Source organism: Megalopta genalis, chromosome 3 (genome assembly GCF_051020955.1).
Source record: "Megalopta genalis isolate 19385.01 chromosome 3, iyMegGena1_principal, whole genome shotgun sequence".
Classification (NCBI taxonomy): domain Eukaryota; kingdom Metazoa; phylum Arthropoda; class Insecta; order Hymenoptera; family Halictidae; genus Megalopta; species Megalopta genalis.
The window spans coordinates 23,897,615-23,916,726 of NC_135015.1; the positions used below are offsets into that span (position 1 = coordinate 23,897,615).

Sequence of the window (19,112 nt, forward strand, 5' to 3'; positions counted from 1 at the left end):
ATAGCCAACTGGATCTAGAATCGTCGTATAACGTTCGTTTGACCAGTCGTCAATCAGTTCGCGAAAATGGAACGATTTTCGAGGATCGTCTTCGCAAAATAATACGTATGAATCGCATATTACACAATCGCACGACTAAATCTATCTAAAAAATAACACCGTTCTAATACGATCGATCCGAGCTTCGCGCCGCTGACAACGCTACCTATCGGCCAATTCATGCAACTAACGATATTGGGAGATGATTCGATTTCGTCAATTTCGCACCGTGAAAATGGAAATTCTATTTTACTTCGGATGAATATATTTCCCCCGCATAAATACAGTATTTAAATTCTTATGCTTGAAATCTCTCTTGCAATGGACTTTCTTCGCTCACGTATTCTATACGTTTGTTAATCCGTTAACGTATACTGTTCTATTCTACTAAAATTTTCGTTCGAAATTTTTGTAGTAGTTACAAGTAACATATTTTAAGTTGCAGATCAAATAGGAAATGATTTACTGCATATAATTTAGCATGGTTAACATGACAGAAATATTGATTAACAATTGCTGCACTCGATATCTCTATTGAAAAATAACAGAGTTTTTATTACTAACAAACGATCTATATTTCCACGGAGATGCAATTTTAGTATATCGCACCTAGTAAGTTATTATTCAGTATAAATTTCTTTGCATGGAGAATCAAGTCGTCTTATTTATATACTAAAATTCGTAATAGGATATTATGAATGAAACGTTTTGATCCCGTAAATTTTAATTATAAAGTAGTTTGGAATAGGTTATGTCAAGATAAGATAAATAATTCAAGTTTGACGACAGATTATAATACGTTCTTTTAAACTAGAATTGATAGAAATTATTTAATTAGAAATCATTACCAAAAATATTCGAAACAATTGACAAATAAAAATATAAAATTAAATCGAATCTTCCTAACGTTTTTCAAATTATTATTGACGGACGATTGTTTAAAAATTAGAATCATTCTCCAGACTATAAATGGAATACATGTATGTATTTAGATATATCTAAGACTGCCGTGGAACTCTGAGGGTTTTCAGTCGTTGTTAAACTTCGTAGAAGAATAATAATTTACTCAAGCAATAAAATTTCGGACTAAATGAAATATTTTTGAATTTTAATTGAGAAAAACATTTCATGCGCGCCAACATAAGAATTATAGACGAGATACATATGTACATGCATATGTATGCAGACGCACACATCATACGCAGATGCCAACCTCTAATTCGATAATAATGTAGAATATGTACATATACATGTACATAGCATCATGGCGAGCAATGGTGGTACATCCGGTCTGCTATTTCGACACTGTTTGTAATTTCGATTTCGTTTGATCAGAAATACGCTCGAGAACATTGGAAAAAACACAACTGTTCGCCGTATCATTGCTAATTTATGCATTTTTCTTACGTCGGATATAATATTGCAGACAGATGAGATATGAACGTTGGTTCTGGGATCGCTGACAAGAAAATTCGAATTGTCAAAGATCATTTATGTGAAGCACACTAGCGTCGCGTCGACTAGCATTCGAGTGACTTGAACACGGTGGTCTGGCATAGCTCGGAAATTTTTGTATGAGAAGATTCAATTCTAGATTCCACCTTAGCACGAAAATATTGAGGAATAATATGGTGAAAGGTAGGAATATGATTTTTAAAAATCCGAGTGTACTTTCACTGAAGATTCCTTGTCATTACTCAGGTTATGTTTTGATAAATTTCACTTCGTCTCTTTCTCCATTTTGAACGTTATCTTAGAGACGCTGGTTGACTTCCTCACTCATTGATTCCTAATGAATTTTAAAAAATTTCTTTTTCTAACATTGTTTATGCAATGCCGGACAATTTCGTATTTCAAAGATCACTAATAAATATTAACATTATTAGGTAGCTTAAAAAAAGGGTACAGCCTCTATATGAGAATGTTAGACTTTATTTATAATTACAAGTAATAAACTGTTAAAATGAAAATGTCACTGAAGTAAAACACTTGGCATTAATAGATGATTTGTATAAGATTCGTCTAAAGGAACTATATGTATCTTCTGTTATATTTCTATTTATAGAAAGTGTATAATTGTTTAAAAATTATTTGAGGTTGGATATATTGTATATGTTTCAATTACAGAACGACGGAAACGGTTACAAACCAAAAGTATGGTTTGTACAAGAGCCACAGTTTCATCTTTGCAACATAAAGATATTGGTGTATCTATAAAAAAGGAGCAGCCCATGCTAGATAATAACAAAAATTTGAAGCATGATCAATCGATTGGAACGCATGTAGCAATGGATGTACATAAATCAATTTTGCCTATAAATTCCTGTTTTTACAGACAAGTACATAATTTTTATCTATAATATTTATAATAAATGATTTACATTCAAAAATATGTATTAGAGTTATACTTAAGTATATTCTATTAAGTATAACTCTAATACATATTTTTGAATGTAGATCACACCCATTTCAAGGCCTGATCTTTCCGAAACTGAAACTTCCATAGTGCCTATTAAAAAAGAGACCTTTTACATAAAAGAAGAAGCAAATGTTGTACAAAATGATATTGTCAGTGATGTTAGTCACTTCACAACAGATGGTAGTAGATTGACTAATTCTGGTAACTACCAATTATTCGCTATGAGAAGTTGTTACATCAATATATACAATATTTCAGAAACACCTGTAGCCGTGCCCATTCATGGTCCATCTACACCCCACAGAATAAATATGCCACACAGTCAAATAGAAGATTTAGATGAAGGAAATAGGAACACTCAGGACGATAAAAAACCAGTAATCTCTGCTATTACTTTAACACAGCAGCCTCTGAAGAAGCCGAACAACCGTGGCCGAAGAAAACTAAATGGCAATCAAGTCATCAGTCATCGTTCAAACGAATCCTCAGACATTAAAAGTACAAATCACAAGCTTACAGATTATTTTCCAGTACGTCGTAGTATAAGAAAATCTAAGAAAGTTGTACTAGAGGAGAAACAACGTGATATGGAAAACAAAGTACTTTGTCAAGTGGAAGAGGGTTTAGAGGTATAAAAGTTAACGACGATTAATCATTATTTTATTATTATAAATCTAGCATAAAATTTTTTTATTTTTTAAGGTAAGATACTTTGCTGGGAAAGGGCGTGGTGTGGTAACAACGCGAGAATTTACGAAAGGAGAATTTGTGGTAGAATACATTGGTGAACTGATCTCTCAGGTTGAGGCAAAGAAACGTGAGAAGATATATGCACAAGATCAGACCACGGGATGTTATATGTATTATTTTCAACATCGTAATCATCAGCATTGGTATGAGCTTTTCAAATATCATAATCGTTTATAAATTATTACAAGATAATAATCTTTATTTATACACCTGATACATTTTAGTGTCGACGCGACAGCTGAGACTGATAAGTTAGGTAGACTAGTGAATCACTCGAGAAACGGTAATTTAGTTGCACGAGTCATAGAAGTAGGCTCGACGCCCCATTTGGTACTTACGGCAAAAGAAAATATACCATCCGGAATAGAAGTTACATACGACTATGGGGATAGAAGTCGTGAAGCTATTCGCTATCATCCATGGTTGGCGTTATAGCGTTTTCAATTAATTGTGTAGTACTATATTATATTGTACATAGGAGAAATTATTTCACAGATTATTGTTCCTCCTATGGAGAAACAGTACGTATATAGGGTGTTTTAGTTGAATTTTATGAGATGAGAATATGCAAAGAAGAATACATTCATATAAAGTTCTGCTTTTCTCAGTGTATGTCAAGTATAATATCTTGCCTCGAAGTCAGGATGAGAAGAATTAGAGATCCTTGGTATTTTATAAGTGGATAATACAGATTGACTGCATGCATGATCTGTATCGTGTGAAAATATAATTAAAGAGAACAGTTCCCTTGAGAAGTCCACACATCTGTATTCAGTTACTCCAAATGACACGATGCCTATGCACCACGAATATAATGTTAGTCTTAAATTTATAATAGTTTTGTCCCGACTATACTCTAATATTCTCCTGCAGTCGGTGATAAAAATTTTATATCTTACAATTAGTATACTAGATCAGAACTATTCCTGGTTGAATGTTTTGTGATAAATTTCAATAATAGTAAGAACTTCTCTTTGTGTTAGTTTACAGCGTCATTTAATAATGCTGGTTTTATCAATTTGTCACTGCCATGATCTAATTCACTATTCAAGGAAAAATTTGCTATTGAAATTACAAGCAAAGCTGATTATGGTATCAATTTTGGTATGAATATACATTTTTGTAGCAACAGAATTTATATCTCCAAATGAAATAGTGCAGATCTTGAAATACAATACAATTAGAACAAACATTTAAAAGATGGCTTTGTTTAGAAAAATAAAATAGCTGTGCACTTTGCATGCATCTATTATATCGTCTGTTATTTCTTCAATATTATGTCAGTATTTTTATATTAAGTAATATTTACAGGTAGTTTATAATTATATATTGTAAGAGATGTTAATGTTTTCTTGTTTTCCAATTCCATTTGAATATTTATTCATTAATTTTCAATATTTATTTGTACTTTTAATAATGCACTGAAACTTTTTATATTATTTAATTGTATCATTACAAATATACTTGCTACTAGATAATTTTACATTGTATTTTATATGTTAATGTTAACCATTATTATTATTAACGGTAGTAGTAGGACTATACGAAATGCGAATTGCATAAATAAGTCTTTATTTCATTAAACGTGTAATTTGTTTCATGTCTGTAAATAAATAATCATAAAAACATTATTTTAGTTAATATCTCTCAAAAAAGTTTTAGACAACTATGATGTTAGGTACATTCTGGTATAATCTTTTCATTATTAAATTGCAATTATTATGTAATTAAGCATCTGCATAATAAATATGCACTAAATGTTTCATTTCTAGCTTCCTGCTTCATTGATTTCATCTTCAGAATTTTCACCACTACCTGTAAATGTTTCTTCAGCTGCTTGTAAAAACGGCGGTGATAAAAATAATGAAAATTCTTTGTTTCTTGGTAATGCTATGGGTATAATTGGAATTTTTTCTTCGTCGGAATAATCATCATCGTTTTCAAACATCGGTTTGACACTTTCCCTTTCTTCGGAAGAACAATTTATCTGATTGTTTACTGTATCATTAAAATCTCCATCAGCCGTGTTTTGACTTTTATCAATTGTTGGAAATGCATTGGATGAAGGTACAAGAGTTTGACACACATCTTCTGAAGCAGTCTCATTTATTGTACCTTTATGCATTCGTTGTAATGCTTTCAATTCCCTTTCAGACATACATTTATGTTTCTCAACTAAAACATCTTTTAATTCGATCATAAAATTCTTAAACAATGACTTATCCCATTTAGAATTGCATATCGGGACTTCATCGCTTTCATCGTTTAAAGATTTTAAGCATTCTGTTTTAATGTATTCTTCAAAGACTTCATCCATAATTAGTGGTTCTGAATCATGTACAATACGGATATCGGCATCTACCTCCGGGGTTAAGACATCCTTTTCTATATGATTCTCTGTACGATCTCTGATTTGTGTTTTCAGAAGATGTAAACTACTAAATTCAATAAAATCTTTTGCGGCTTCAATATCTTTCTGAATTTGACTCAATTTTCGTAATGTATTTTCAATAGCATCTTCTTCTGCCATGTTTTTTATAACATTATCATCAATATCTTGTAATATGGATAATACATGGCCGTAAGCTAATTGTAACTTATTGGTAGTTAAGTATAATTGCATGTATAAATTTTGCCAATGAAATGCAACAGGTCCTCTGAAACATTAAGGGCGCGTAAGTAAAGTATACATTCCCAAGAAAAACATATAATATTCTTACTTGTATTGAAATGAAATCGGTTCTATTTTAGAACTGTAGTAAACATCAATAATCTTTGACAATTTTCTTTGATACACTGATAAATATTTAACTAAAAAATGAACGATGTATGCTAATTTGAACTCGGGAATTGTACTGCCAGATTCCTGCCATGTAAGGCCATCGTATGCAATAGCAAATAAATATAACATCTCTGATTGAGTGAGAATGTAAGTGTAATACAAATTCTGTTAGAGAAAATGCATATGTAAATATAAATTATTCGATAACCATTCAAGAATTTTTTTTGGTCTGACCTGTAATTTTTTATAATGTATTTCACCATGTATTTCAAATACTGCTGTTTCAAATGTAGTTAACAGATTGTCATAAGGCATATTCTTTGGTAACAGTTTTATGAGAATTAAAGAGATCTGATAATAGGTAGCTGAAACATGCTCCAAGCATGTTATTATATTTTCCATTATAGGTTGCAGATGCTTCAGATTGTCTGCTGTCAGATCACTGTAAAATAACAAAACACATTGAAATAAAATAAATAAAGCCATTCTATGCAGTATCAACAACTTACTAGAATTGTTGAGAACATTTATTTCTATTTAAATTTATTTTATATCCATGTTTTAAAATTTTTAGGCCCTTCTTATACAAATCGAATAAATCATTTTGTAAGGATATCATGGTTTTTAAATCCTTGCGCACACCTGCTCTCGAGTACTCAATATAGCTGGCATAAGATATTATAGATAATCCAAAACATCTTATTGTATTTTTATATACAGAAGGGAATAATATTGAAGCTGATAAAATTATACCTGATGATAGAATCTTTAATAATGTAGTCCTGCAAAGCAATCAAATAGTTATTAATATTACTAGATGTTAATAATACAAACTTCAATAACTGAATTAACAACCTCCATGGTCTATAGTTGTACTTATCAAGGAAGCTGTGTATTATACACGCGTGATCATTTAAAAGAACTTTTGCATCTAAGATGGTAGATACTTGTTTTTTTGACACACTATCATCCTATTGTAAACAACATCTTGTATTATCTTCTGAAGAACAATTGTGCACTACAATAATTGGAGTATTATATATGAATAGTATATATGAATGCCATACCTGATTTAGTTTTGAATAGATAAGGAACAGTTTCTTAAAAGAATTTCTAACATATTGTACAAAATCCTAAAAACATATAAACATGTATTTTACAAAACAATAATATATTCACCAGCTTTTTTATGCAAAAATAGATTTACTATGAGCTTAGTATAAGATCTCTTCTCTTTCGTGAGATCTGATCTGTCTAGTTTTATACTTTCGAAATCCGTATAACCCATCTGATGTAAATGTTCGTACAAAGGAGTTCCCTGTGGATAAGAGACACAATTTTATTCATTATTATGTTAGTGATGAATATTATTTCGTACTTGTATGACAACATCTTCGTCTTCATCGTCAACAATGTCTCCGTTCATGCTGTCATTTATATTCAAATAAAATAATCTATTCAACAATATACTCAAAGTATATATAATTGTAATAAACGTTTATCAATGTGTTTCTATTTCTATTGAAATGGTAACTATATAAATAAAACTATCGCGACGAAAATAAAATTCTTGTTACATATTATGCATTTTCATCGTGCACATGTGCACGCATATATATGTATAGTATTAGAGTCCCGACTCCTGCACGATTCTGGGCCGTAGCATGCTAAGCAGTTGAAGATAGGGACAGAAATTGCTTTCCTTTAATTGGCTGACAATTTAATGCTAAGATAGAATTCACTGTGGATTGCATGCGCAGTAAAATGGCGGGGATATAAGCGTTTGTTTAGAGAGGAAAAAAAACATGCGCACATTGTGAAGTCACCGTCGCCATACGCAATGTATATTTGCACGCGGCCGTAATAACCTTGTATTCTACCTCTCTGTATGTACATAATACTGTATTGAGAGGCCGAGTTGTAGTGGTTAATATTTGTCAAATACCTTTCCACACTTGCAATAAAATAATAAAGAAACATTCTCACATTTTTCTTTTATTGCAGGTAGTTATTGAACAATGAAAAATTTAACGCTAACTCGACGTGCCAGTCGGCCTTTAAACTTTTTACAAGATCACATTTTAAATGAATCGAATGCTTCAACAACATTGTTTACTATTAACACAATTAATGATGATGTTTATTTATTGTTAAAAAACAAACTATATAAATTTCCGTCGGACTATGGGAAGGACCCAACATCTTTTGATGTCGATGAGAATTTGGAGCTTGTTGGTTTAGAATATTGCAGTGTAACGCAGGAACTGTTTGCTGCCTCTAAAGACGGTGATATCATAAATTTGGAATCGAAACTTGGTCACGAAGTAATGTGCCAATTAAACACAGATTTGCGGTGTATACAACTGAGTCCAGATCATGAAATAATAATATTAATTACAGTCGATGGTATTGTAATAACAATGGTATCTACCTATCAAGTAATATCGGAGGTAATTACAACTTTTATGATTTTTTATTGAACTGTGATGCTGAACAATATACACATAAAAGATATATAAAATATATATTTTAGGTAGATCTACATGCTGTAGATTTTGGTAGAAAACAATTTGTAACTGTTGGATGGGGTAAAAAAGAAACCCAGTTTCATGGATCTGAAGGAAAGAAAGCAGCAGTGTCTCAGCCAACAGAAATATCTCAAAATGAACAGGATGATGAATCTTACAGAATAACATGGAGGGAAGATGGCTCATTATTTGCTGTAGGTTTCTTGCATCGACAAAGTAGAGTAAGACAGTTCAAGGTATTTAATAGGGAAGGAATTTTACAATATACTAGTGAGCTTGTGAATGGCTTAGAAGAATCATTGTCATGGAAACCATCTGGAAGTCTAATTGCAACCACACAAATTTTACCTAATAAACATGTCGTTGCACTTTTTGAGAAGAACGGCTTGAAGCACAGAGAATTTTTGCTTCCCTTTAAGCCAAAAGAAATTAGGGTACATATAAATATCTTCCTTCTTATAACTAGTCTGTTTCATAAGATATTTAATTATATTTAAAAAATACAGGTGAAGAATTTGTTTTGGTCACCAGATTCAGAGATTTTAACTATTTGGTGCACAGTGCAGGAAGATCTCTCCTCGATTTTGCAGCTTTGGACAGAAAATAATTGTCATTGGTATTTGAAACAGACAATCAGATTTCCAAAAGATAATTCATTGATATATACAACATGGAGTACAATGTTCTCTTCTAAAAGATTAATTATGTTGACATCTAAGGAATTAGTTACATGTGATTACAACTGGTGTGTTAATCACAGTAAAGGCAAAACTGTACACGACAAATCCATCATTGGAGTAATCGATGGATGTAGATCATTAATGACTGGACTAAGAATAGGAATTATACCACCACCAATGGCACATACAATTTTAGATATCTCTGAATCAGTGAATGCCATTGTCTTTGCACCGGATGTAGAAAGTACAAATACTTGGGTGGACAGTAACACGTTATTTTGTATTTCTGCGAGTAATAAATTAACGTTTTATAAACACATAATAGTAAGTACATACTAAATAGTACATTTAACTGTACAAGAAAATAAAATATTTTTTAAACTAGGATTCACTGGCAGTAGACTATAAATGCATTGGATCATACGATATCAAGTGGAATGTTGTCTCAATGGAATGTAAAGGTTCCGTTTACAATATGCATCATTTTCTTTGGCTTGATGAGGATAAGATTCTCTGTTCTTTATCAATAAATAATCAAAGCTTCCTATGTGTTTTACTTTTGCATGCAGTGGATGATCAAACACATGGTGAAATAGTAGTAGAGTAAGTCCATATTCGTGAACACCCATTCGAAGTTTTGAACTATTAAAAATATTGTTCTACAATTGAATTTTTCTTTTTTAGAGAACTGCACCCTATGGATGATTTGATTCTACATATTGTTCCTTCTCCTAACTTGAAAGAAGCTTATGTGATTACTGAAAATTCTGTATTACTGTATACAAAGAAATCAGAATTGTTTCCAATAAATGTACAGTTACCCAACCACACTTATACAGTGGAAGTGGTAAATATTGATGGAAAAAACATTGTACTGTCGTTATCACATAGAAATTGTTTCTCCTTAAATGGAAAGCAAACTGCTAACAATATTACTAGCTTCTTTGTTCATTCAGAGTTTCTGCTCCTGACGACACTACAACATACATTAATATGTGTGAAGATAAACGAAGAGGAGTTCGAAGAGTTGATTAGGCACGACTTAACTGTTAAGCCTTGGGAAAATTTAAACAATGAAAAATCGTTCACAGGTACTGTCTAATTTACAACTTGACAATTGTATCTTAATCGTAACTAAAATTAATAATTAATAATTTATATTTTCAGAGTTAAATGTTAGAAGAGTGGAAAGAGGGTCTCAGCTGATCGCTGCCATTCCTAGAGATTCAAAAACGATCCTACAAATGCCACGTGGAAATTTAGAATGTATACAACCTCGAGCCTTATCCTTGTACATTGTTGGGTATTATTTAGATAATTGTAATTATTTGGCTGCATTTGATTTAATGCGTAGACAAAGGATAAATTTAAATCTGATTTACGATCACGATCCTAATAAGTTCATCGAGAATGCTGAAAAATTTGTGGAGCAAGTTTCGAAACCGAGCTGGTTAAGTTTGTTTCTGACCGAATTAGGGGAGGAATGTGTTACTACAACAATATATGCAAATTATTATAAAAATTCAAGATATACGAACATTGGATATGTCATAACGAACAAAGTCGAATTAGTCTGTACTTTAATGAGAAATATTATGGAAAACAAGAATGTTGGCAACAGTTTAATTCAACCGATATTAATTAGCTTGGTTAAAGATAAAAGGAGGCAAGGGTTGGAGGATGCCCTGTTGAAGATAAGGGAGATGCAAAAATTAGAAGACGCTTTACAGAATACGGAATCTATAACGCCAGATGAAGCATTGAAGTATTTATTGTATATAGTAGATGTAAGTGTATTGTTTGATACAGCTCTAGGAATGTACGATTTTGATCTGACAATGTTTATCGCCTCCAAGTCGCAAAAGGATCCTAAAGAGTATATTCCATTTTTAAATGACATGAAGAGGCTCGATGGAAATTACGATAAATTTATGAAATATTCCATTGATTTACACTTGAAGCGTTACGAGTCGGCGCTCGAACATATAGCTAGAGAGCCAAATGGATTCAATGAATGCATAAGCTTAATACGTAATCATGATTTATATACGAAAGCGTTAAAATTATTTCAAAAAGACAGTGTACAATACAAGGAGATTGCTAGAATTTACGGAGAGTTCTTGTTAAAGAAGAGGCATTACCACGAAGCCGGAATCATGTTTCACAGGAGCAGTGATTTAAAAGAAGCTCTGAATGCTTATAAATTAGCTGGAAGCTGGCAAGATGTTATTGTTCTTTCTACAGAAATGAAACTGAGGTAAAAAATGATTGTTGTGGGCTGCAGAACCAAGTGCAAAATTATTCATTAATATTTTAGTTTAATAGAGAAACGCACGCTTTACAAAGAGCTTGCGGATCGATTGAAGAGCGATAGACGGTACGAGGAAGCTGCACATATTTTCATCAACTATTTAGAAGACGAAGAGGAAACGATAGTTTCTTTGTGCAATGGTAAACAATGGAAAGATGCTGTAAGAATCGCACATGACAAAGAACGTTTAGACCTAATTGGTACGTTCATATGTTGGTAATAATATATTGTCCCTCTATTTTAAGAAACATAATTTGAAGAAAATATGTTTCCAGAGTCTCATATAAAATCAAGTGTATTCGACCACGCGGATCACATAACATCTCAAATAGAAAAGAATAGGCAAGATTTCGAAGATTACAAATGTCGCCTCGCCGTAGTTAGAGCTAATATTTCAGAAAGAAATGCACAATCATGTGCTGGAATGATTGGTGACAACGAATCTATGTATGACAGAGGTATTTCAGATCTTCTCAGCGATACAAGTAGCATTGTTAGCTCAACGTCCAGTCAGAAATCAAGATTGTCTACCTTATCTGGGTAAGAAACGTACAAGTACACCGATCCTTAATTTTAATCATTACAAATAGTAACAAAATGTTCTTTAGAAAAAGTTATAGATCGAGCAAGAATCGTAGGAAGCACGAAAGAAAGCTTTTGAGCTTGAAAAGAGGCAGCGCTTTCGAGGATTTAGCATTGATACAAGCTTTATATCAAATTGTCAACAGTATATATAAAGAAAAAGGTTTGTAGATTGAGCCACAATTGATTACGAGCAATTAGTTTCCAAATACTAAAAAAAAATTCTATTATTAGATGAGTTGCATGAATTGGTGCAAATGCTTGTGTATTTTGATTGCGACGAATATGCAGAAAAATTGCAAAATACTATGGAACAGCTTCTACGTTTGACAGAAAAAAGTAAATCTGAAATTTGGGATAAATCTGCACCTTCGAGTTTCCCAGAAATGGTATTGTAATATACGATTATAAATTATTTAGTCATAGGGAAACACTTTAATGAATCGCATATGTATGTTTTAGGAGAATGCACAACTTTCAACACAGTTCCAAGGAGTCTCTGCATCTTATAAATTAATTGGTAAGGAAAAATAATTTTAGAAGTATATCACAAACAGTTAATTTTATTGTTTTTCAGAACCTTATATTACACGTCCGCCAGTAAATAATTCTACATCGTGGAAATTGAATATATTCTAACATTTTCTAAAAAGAATATATTTTATCAACAATTCCGGGTCGTATCAATTTTTTCAAAGAATGTCAGACCTCTTTATTTAAATAAACTGTATTATATATAGGTTTTGCACTCCAAATTTAACTTTTTGTTCATTGTAAATCAAATTCAAAACTAGTTTAATTCATCCGATTGTCTCCACTAAGTATATATTATAATCCCTGCAGCAATTTTCAAAAAATATTTAAAGTTATATTTATATCATTTAACTTTCAAGAGATCCACAATTTTGAAAATTTAATTTACAAAAGGATATTTGTGATTCCAGAAAAGATGAATATGACTATAAACTCTACACAAGTAAATAACATTTGCAATATATAGAAATAGTTATAAATGACACAATATTTACAATGAAATTGATTTTCACTATAATATGTATATGAATCAAATATTTCTATGGTAATTTAAACACGAATACCCTGACGTAATATATTAATTGACATAAATGATGTTATCTCCTCACAGAAACGGTTTTACAATTTATTTTTCATTAATGTTAATTTTATATAAATTTTATAGAGTCACGTTCATCAAGTATATCTGTGAAAATATTCATATCAAAGTATAAGTTTAATATAGTCTGGAATACCCGTATATTTTTATACACTACTGATAAAACTATAGCAAATATAAAAACAATATGATTTTATAATTCTGAATAAAAGTCAAAGTATCTTTGTTATTTTTTGACTTTCACTCAGGCTTATAAAATGAATTATACAATTTTAGTATAAAAGTTTTTAATTACAATTTAAATATCTACAAATCAAGGTTTTAATTGTATAAAATCATCATATCAAGTTATTATATCAAAAAATATTCAAGTATCATTAACCTTGAGATTTATTTTATGGTAAATAAATGCTTTACTGAATTTAACATTAATTTCTAAAGTAGTTAAGGTACGTCAGTTAAAAATAACTTGATATGGTTCTATATATCATGCAATTCGATCCCAGATTAAATAATTGGCAGAAATTAATATTTTTTTATGGAATTCGAATTATCTTGTAGAATTTTTATTCAATTTAAATCAAGATTTGTCGACGATGTTGGTCACCAATCTAATTTTATAAAAAAAAAAAGTTTCTATTGTATGAAAGAAATGCGTATGAGAATATAATTATTGAAAAATAAGAAGACTATATTCTGTAAGGAACTGGCAGGCTACTAAATTAAATTAAATTAATTAAAAGTAGAGCGAATGATACGATGGTGTCTCTACACATTATCTTGTTGCATTTAAACGATGCAATCTCGTTTGTGAACAAACATATACATATATATATGAGAATATATTGACAATACTCTCGTGCGCATTTCTTTCATATAACAGAAACTTTTTTTTATAAAATTACATGTTATAATGAAAAAATTGCTTAACAAATAATTTCCGCGTCAAATATCTAATTTTGATGAACGAGATGTTTTTAACTATGCCGCGTATTACACTTGCGAAAAATTAATTGTTAAAACTAGATTGTAAATTATTACTTATTAAAAGTTTTTGTCTTTAGAAAACATAGATCACTTAGCATATCAAGCTAAAATTGCCTTATTTTGAATTCGAAGGTCATCTTCAAGGTAAGACAGCCTTGCGGAAACAAATGTTTCAATATAGTTTTAAATTCTAAATTAATATTTATACTAATATTTATACTGCTTTCCTGGCAGTGGCCATGGCAATCATAATCGGCGATCGAAGTTCAGGCCGAGTACTGACCTTCATATATTTCGATTGAGCATATTTCTTCCTAACGGCTTGATACTTGATTTTATCCGCATTAATTATAATTCTAGCTATTTCCTGTACCACAGGCAACACGTCAGTCTTATTGTAGGTACTATAATGTGCTAAGGTATTTGTCCAAACCACTTTGTCCTTGTTTTCATCATTGTTACCAATAATGCTATATAAATAAATACCAAAATGAATGGATTAGTAACAAGCACTATATCGGATATCTTTTAGTACAGCATTTTCAAGAGAAAAACTCTAGTACTTGTTAAAGTAACTTACGCAAATGCTAAGTATAGTGCAGCAGCTGCAAGAAGGCTTGGCGAGTAGTGACACATTTCGTAATGCACCAAACATTGCTCCAAAAAATATTTGGCCGTTGTGTGATGTAGAGCAACAGCCTTATCACAAAAAAAAATTAAATTATTTGACATAACATATAATAGATTGGGAATTCTGTAAGATTATGCAATACACACCTTTCCAGCTTTGCTGTATCTTCTAAGAAAATGTAGGGGTAATGGTCTACCTAAAGAGTAATCTAGAGTTCTTATCATAAGCATTTCCATTTGCAATACCTCCTCCTTGGAATACGAATTATCTGTGATATATACAAAATCGCTTATATCTGGAGAATACATTTCCTCGTATTTGCTAGCAACAAACATAGCTGTTACGCCGACCAACTGCAATCTTGTCCTGTCTATAGAATGGTAGGCCTACGGACAATAATGTAAACTAACTGTTCCACTTAATGCATGCATGATTTCTTTTTTCTTTCCGTGAAGAACAACAAACCTGCAGAAATCTATCAATAATAGCCACTGTGAGATACAATGTTTCTTGCAGTAAACGAAATTGTTGGTGAACTTCAGTGAGCCAATCTATGAGTACACACCTCATTTTTGGTGTTACTTCTTGGTCTGTTGTTAGGAACCCTTTCCTCACAGGGTATTTGCTTTCTAGAGATCTTAGATATTCGTATATGTCGTTGCTATAGATAGAAACTAGAGTAGGATTTTCATGATCCTCCTTGTCAATGTCCTCAACTGGCAGAAGGTCTGAGGAAAATGATTCTATTTTTTTCTCTAATGGAGTTTGTGCTAATTTGTTGTTTTGGGGCTCAGCCTCTTTTACTGTTGGTATAACAATTTGTTCTGGTATCTTCTCCAATACTTTTTCCGCTGGTTTCAAAATTTGTTTCTTTGGAACCAGCAATTTTTTCTTATCTGCTTCTAACAAACTAGTTCTATCAATGGGTTCAACTCCTCTCACTGTGTTTACTCTGTTTCCAATTTCACCTAAGGCAGGTCTCTTTGTCTTCCCTTGGACCATAATACGTGTAGATTTAATATTTTTTACATTTTCCAGGTTTAAAATATTCTGAAAATCGACGAAGATGTTTGCCATTAACGTATATAAAAAGGTGCAGGCATATTTCGTATTTCTAATTACTACAATGCTTCTATCTCTACAAATGATTTCTTTAATAATGCATGGTAACATATATATATATATATATATATATAAAAAAACTACAAATTAAAATTATTATTACCAAATGTATAAGAATAATCTTCGAGAAACGGAGAAGAAAGTTTATGCAAAGCAGAATATCAGTTTATCGAATTAATTTCTCAGTTTCATGTATTTTCCCAATAAATTGATTTGATGAAATTCAGGAGCAAGGATAGAATTAAATACCATGTAGAGATAAAATAAGGGTATGATTTCAATAGGCTTTAAAACGTGCGAGAGGTATTTAAATCGGGGTACCCTGTTCTTTTGACTGGCTTTATCGGCATCCCCCATTTAAAGAATTGCCTATAAATATTTTCCTTAGAAACTCTACTCACCGTATTGATTGCAGTCCGATTTCTTAAAGCCATCGTTAAATTAGATCGTGTAGGAAAAATATTTGTTGGTCAATTTCACTGATTCCTCTGTTTTCCAAACAACGTCCACCTTGGAATACCGTAACGACAACGACTCTGAACGACTCCTATGGTTTGAATTTGTTTGGTGGATGACCAGTCAGAAGTTCACCCTGTGCGCACGCATCTAACAATGCAAGTGGCGCCCATTTTCGACCACTAGATGGCCTTTTCTCGTCAGCTCCCATTTATATTTTAAATATTTACATAATAAGAGATCCAATATTATGTTCTTGGCTAAATTATATAATAATTATATAATAACTTAAATTAAACAAATTAAATATCGTCAATTGTATTGAAATCAAACAGTATCGGATAAGCGGGCATTCACAATTTTACTTGCCAATATGTATATAATGCTTCTAGGTTTTATTATATATTGGATTAGGTTATTGAATATTATTGCTGTTAATGAATATAATTTCATAAGAGATTATAGTAAAAATTATACTTATTATTTCCAAAGAATAGAATAATTATTAGAACGTGTCTCAAACAAACTCGGCATAGAAATAACATGACATACATAACATTCCATCCAAATGTTTATAGAAGGATATACAAATAAATGGAATGTAATTTTCTTAACTTAAGAAAGGATGGATTAACAATTTGCGACAATACAAAAAACATGTTTTTACTCCAACCCAATTTTTTGAGCAAGTAATTTATAGTATTTTTCGACTTGTTTGTTGTGGGTTAGTCCAACCGAGGTCAGTAGCACCAAGTAACCGAACACAAATGTTAGCAATTTATGTTGCTTGAACCATGCTAATAATCCTGTATTATTAGTAGATCTGAAACATTGCGAATTATTATTTTGTATTTAGCATAGGATTAATTTAAGAGTTTTAATATTTGTACCTTGAGATTTGCAATTCTTGACTGTAAACAAGAATGTATCTTACTCGTACTAATTCACTGTTTGTTACTAAGTAATATTTATTTGGTACGCTTCTACCTGAAGCATTATTTTCTGCAACAAGTTTTAAATATATGCAATGCTTTGTTTTATGCCTGTTTTCTCATTATAAAACATAATTACCTGTATCTTTATTTTTTACATCAACATGATTGACAAGTTCACACAAAGCGATGCAACTCATTTCACTTCCCAGAACACTGCCTCCCCATCCATATCCTATTGGGCTATATAATAAACTTAGACTTAATTCACTCGACAGATATATTCCTTCGCCAAACATTGAGTTCTAAAGAAGAAATAATATTTTATGAATATGTTTGGTCTCCTCTTGTGTATTCAATTTTGGTCTACTTTACCTTGCACATACTTTGTTGCAGGCCATAATGTATAATAGAATGGAAGTTCTGTAAACGACTTCCATGGAAAGCATAGAAAGTTTTACAGCCTTGAGCAACTGTTCTCCACCTTTCTTCTGAAGTTGATTGCTTTGCATTTGCAACTTCAAATATCAAATTTGGTGCCGCTACAGGTGTCTCTGATGGTACTTTTCTTAATATGGACCCATACTGTGTTTCAAAATTTTACGAACAATAATCGGAGAGGATAGCACAACAAAAGTAAATACTTGTAAAAGATACAACAAAACTTACGCAATCTTTGTTAATACTCTTTATGCAACGATCTCTTAAACAAATTAAAACCCAATACAATAAATCTATAGTTGTGTCATATTTTTCATACACCTCTGGTTCTTGCAATACTTTAAGTATCACAGTAAGCGGTGGAATCAGTTCTATAGTTCCTCTCTGTAGTAAAATTTTAATCTACAAGTGCTGAATTACAGATAAGGATAATTTGCAGTTATAATTTATATACTCTACCAAAGCATCAATGTCTTTGCATTTGTTCTTAATGTACATTGGTGGAAAGGGTTTTAAACAAGTATCATAGCGATATGTGTTGCACGCTGCTACAAACAATGACCATTTTAAATCAGCCCCTTTAATATCATTTTCCAATAAAAGTTTTAGAGCTGAAACCTTGTTTGTTGTTTCTTTTTGTTGGTTCACAGAATCTAATTGACTTGTGAATAACATGTTTACATCCGATTCTGTATTAATTTTATTCTCCATAATATTTACACAATTTTCCCTTTCTTTTCTATTTTCATTATGAACGTATTGTTGTTCATGCGAATTATTCATAACTACTTACAGATAGATCAAAGCTACATTTAAAACAGATTTCGATTCAATTATAAGACGGACGTCATGTTTTAGATTTTACTGATTTTTAGATACTGAGCAGTAACTTCATATCTAATCGTTTAATCTCATAACAAAATACATTTACTCCCGATTGTGTGGTATATCAAAATTAATTTAAAACTACGAGTTTGCTCGCCATTATGACAATCAACGCAACCTAACACTGACGCGAATGGAACGCAGAAGTAAAACAAATAAAGAGAACGATAGAGCCGAAGAAAATTTTATAAAATAAATCAAAAAATTATCCTGTTATTTGTCGTGTTTTAAAAAGTAATTCATCAGCGTAACATCTATGCGCATATGTACTTTTAAGTTACATTCACATGTATTATAGCCATATGAAGTTCTTGGTCAATGGAACAATTCTGAGAAAATAAAATTCAAGGAAATCTAGGAAAATCTTATAGGAACATTTATATTTCTACAACTACTTAATATTTATCCTCTTTATTTGCAGTACTGCAGTATTTG

At 31.4% G+C, this 19,112-nt stretch overlaps 5 protein-coding genes across 6 annotated transcripts; 2 read left to right on the plus strand and 3 right to left on the minus strand.

The window, feature by feature from the left end:
* Nucleotides 1–1,312: 1,312 nt before the first annotated feature.
* Nucleotides 1,313–6,200, plus strand: Set8 (SET domain containing 8). The gene is made up of 6 exons (XM_033473370.2): nucleotides 1,313–1,677; nucleotides 2,167–2,378; nucleotides 2,497–2,638; nucleotides 2,717–3,087; nucleotides 3,161–3,351; nucleotides 3,433–6,200. Exons 1-6 carry the CDS (start codon nucleotides 1,614–1,616, stop codon nucleotides 3,641–3,643), a joined length of 1,191 nt encoding a protein of 396 aa, XP_033329261.1. The 5' UTR covers nucleotides 1,313–1,613; the 3' UTR covers nucleotides 3,644–6,200.
* Nucleotides 4,764–7,586, minus strand: LOC117222029 (uncharacterized). The gene is made up of 8 exons (XM_033473472.2): nucleotides 7,369–7,586; nucleotides 7,198–7,308; nucleotides 7,058–7,123; nucleotides 6,846–6,961; nucleotides 6,500–6,772; nucleotides 6,225–6,432; nucleotides 5,929–6,155; nucleotides 4,764–5,865 (listed from the first exon to the last, which is right to left on the minus strand). The coding sequence occupies exons 1-8, from the start codon at nucleotides 7,414–7,416 to the stop codon at nucleotides 4,977–4,979; spliced, it is 1,938 nt and encodes a 645-aa protein (XP_033329363.2). The 5' UTR covers nucleotides 7,417–7,586; the 3' UTR covers nucleotides 4,764–4,976.
* A 213-nt stretch (nucleotides 7,587–7,799) lies between these two features.
* Nucleotides 7,800–12,846, plus strand: Elp1 (elongator complex protein 1). 2 transcript variants are annotated; one of them, XM_076520392.1, is made up of 13 exons: nucleotides 7,800–7,916; nucleotides 7,995–8,440; nucleotides 8,524–8,952; nucleotides 9,025–9,522; nucleotides 9,584–9,801; nucleotides 9,883–10,289; nucleotides 10,366–11,455; nucleotides 11,516–11,709; nucleotides 11,785–12,049; nucleotides 12,118–12,254; nucleotides 12,326–12,480; nucleotides 12,554–12,611; nucleotides 12,669–12,846. In XM_076520392.1, the coding sequence occupies exons 2-13, from the start codon at nucleotides 8,009–8,011 to the stop codon at nucleotides 12,728–12,730; spliced, it is 3,945 nt and encodes a 1,314-aa protein (XP_076376507.1). In that variant the 5' UTR covers nucleotides 7,800–7,916; nucleotides 7,995–8,008; the 3' UTR covers nucleotides 12,731–12,846. The 2 variants fall into 2 exon arrangements, with proteins under 2 accessions (XP_076376507.1, XP_076376508.1); XM_076520393.1 differs by lacking the exons at nucleotides 7,800–7,916; nucleotides 7,995–8,440 and having other exon boundaries at nucleotides 8,557–8,712; nucleotides 8,790–8,952.
* Nucleotides 12,639–16,731, minus strand: LOC143259185 (G2/mitotic-specific cyclin-B). The gene is made up of 5 exons (XM_076520425.1): nucleotides 16,365–16,731; nucleotides 15,307–15,891; nucleotides 14,988–15,227; nucleotides 14,791–14,909; nucleotides 12,639–14,680 (listed from the first exon to the last, which is right to left on the minus strand). The coding sequence occupies exons 1-5, from the start codon at nucleotides 16,395–16,397 to the stop codon at nucleotides 14,425–14,427; spliced, it is 1,233 nt and encodes a 410-aa protein (XP_076376540.1). The 5' UTR covers nucleotides 16,398–16,731; the 3' UTR covers nucleotides 12,639–14,424.
* Nucleotides 16,732–16,878: 147 nt separating this feature from the next.
* Nucleotides 16,879–19,079, minus strand: LOC117222020 (protein mono-ADP-ribosyltransferase PARP16). The gene is made up of 6 exons (XM_033473460.2): nucleotides 18,252–19,079; nucleotides 18,021–18,176; nucleotides 17,727–17,936; nucleotides 17,491–17,656; nucleotides 17,310–17,421; nucleotides 16,879–17,242 (listed from the first exon to the last, which is right to left on the minus strand). Exons 1-6 carry the CDS (start codon nucleotides 18,573–18,575, stop codon nucleotides 17,083–17,085), a joined length of 1,128 nt encoding a protein of 375 aa, XP_033329351.2. The 5' UTR covers nucleotides 18,576–19,079; the 3' UTR covers nucleotides 16,879–17,082.
* Between the last annotated feature and the right edge of the window lie 33 nt (nucleotides 19,080–19,112).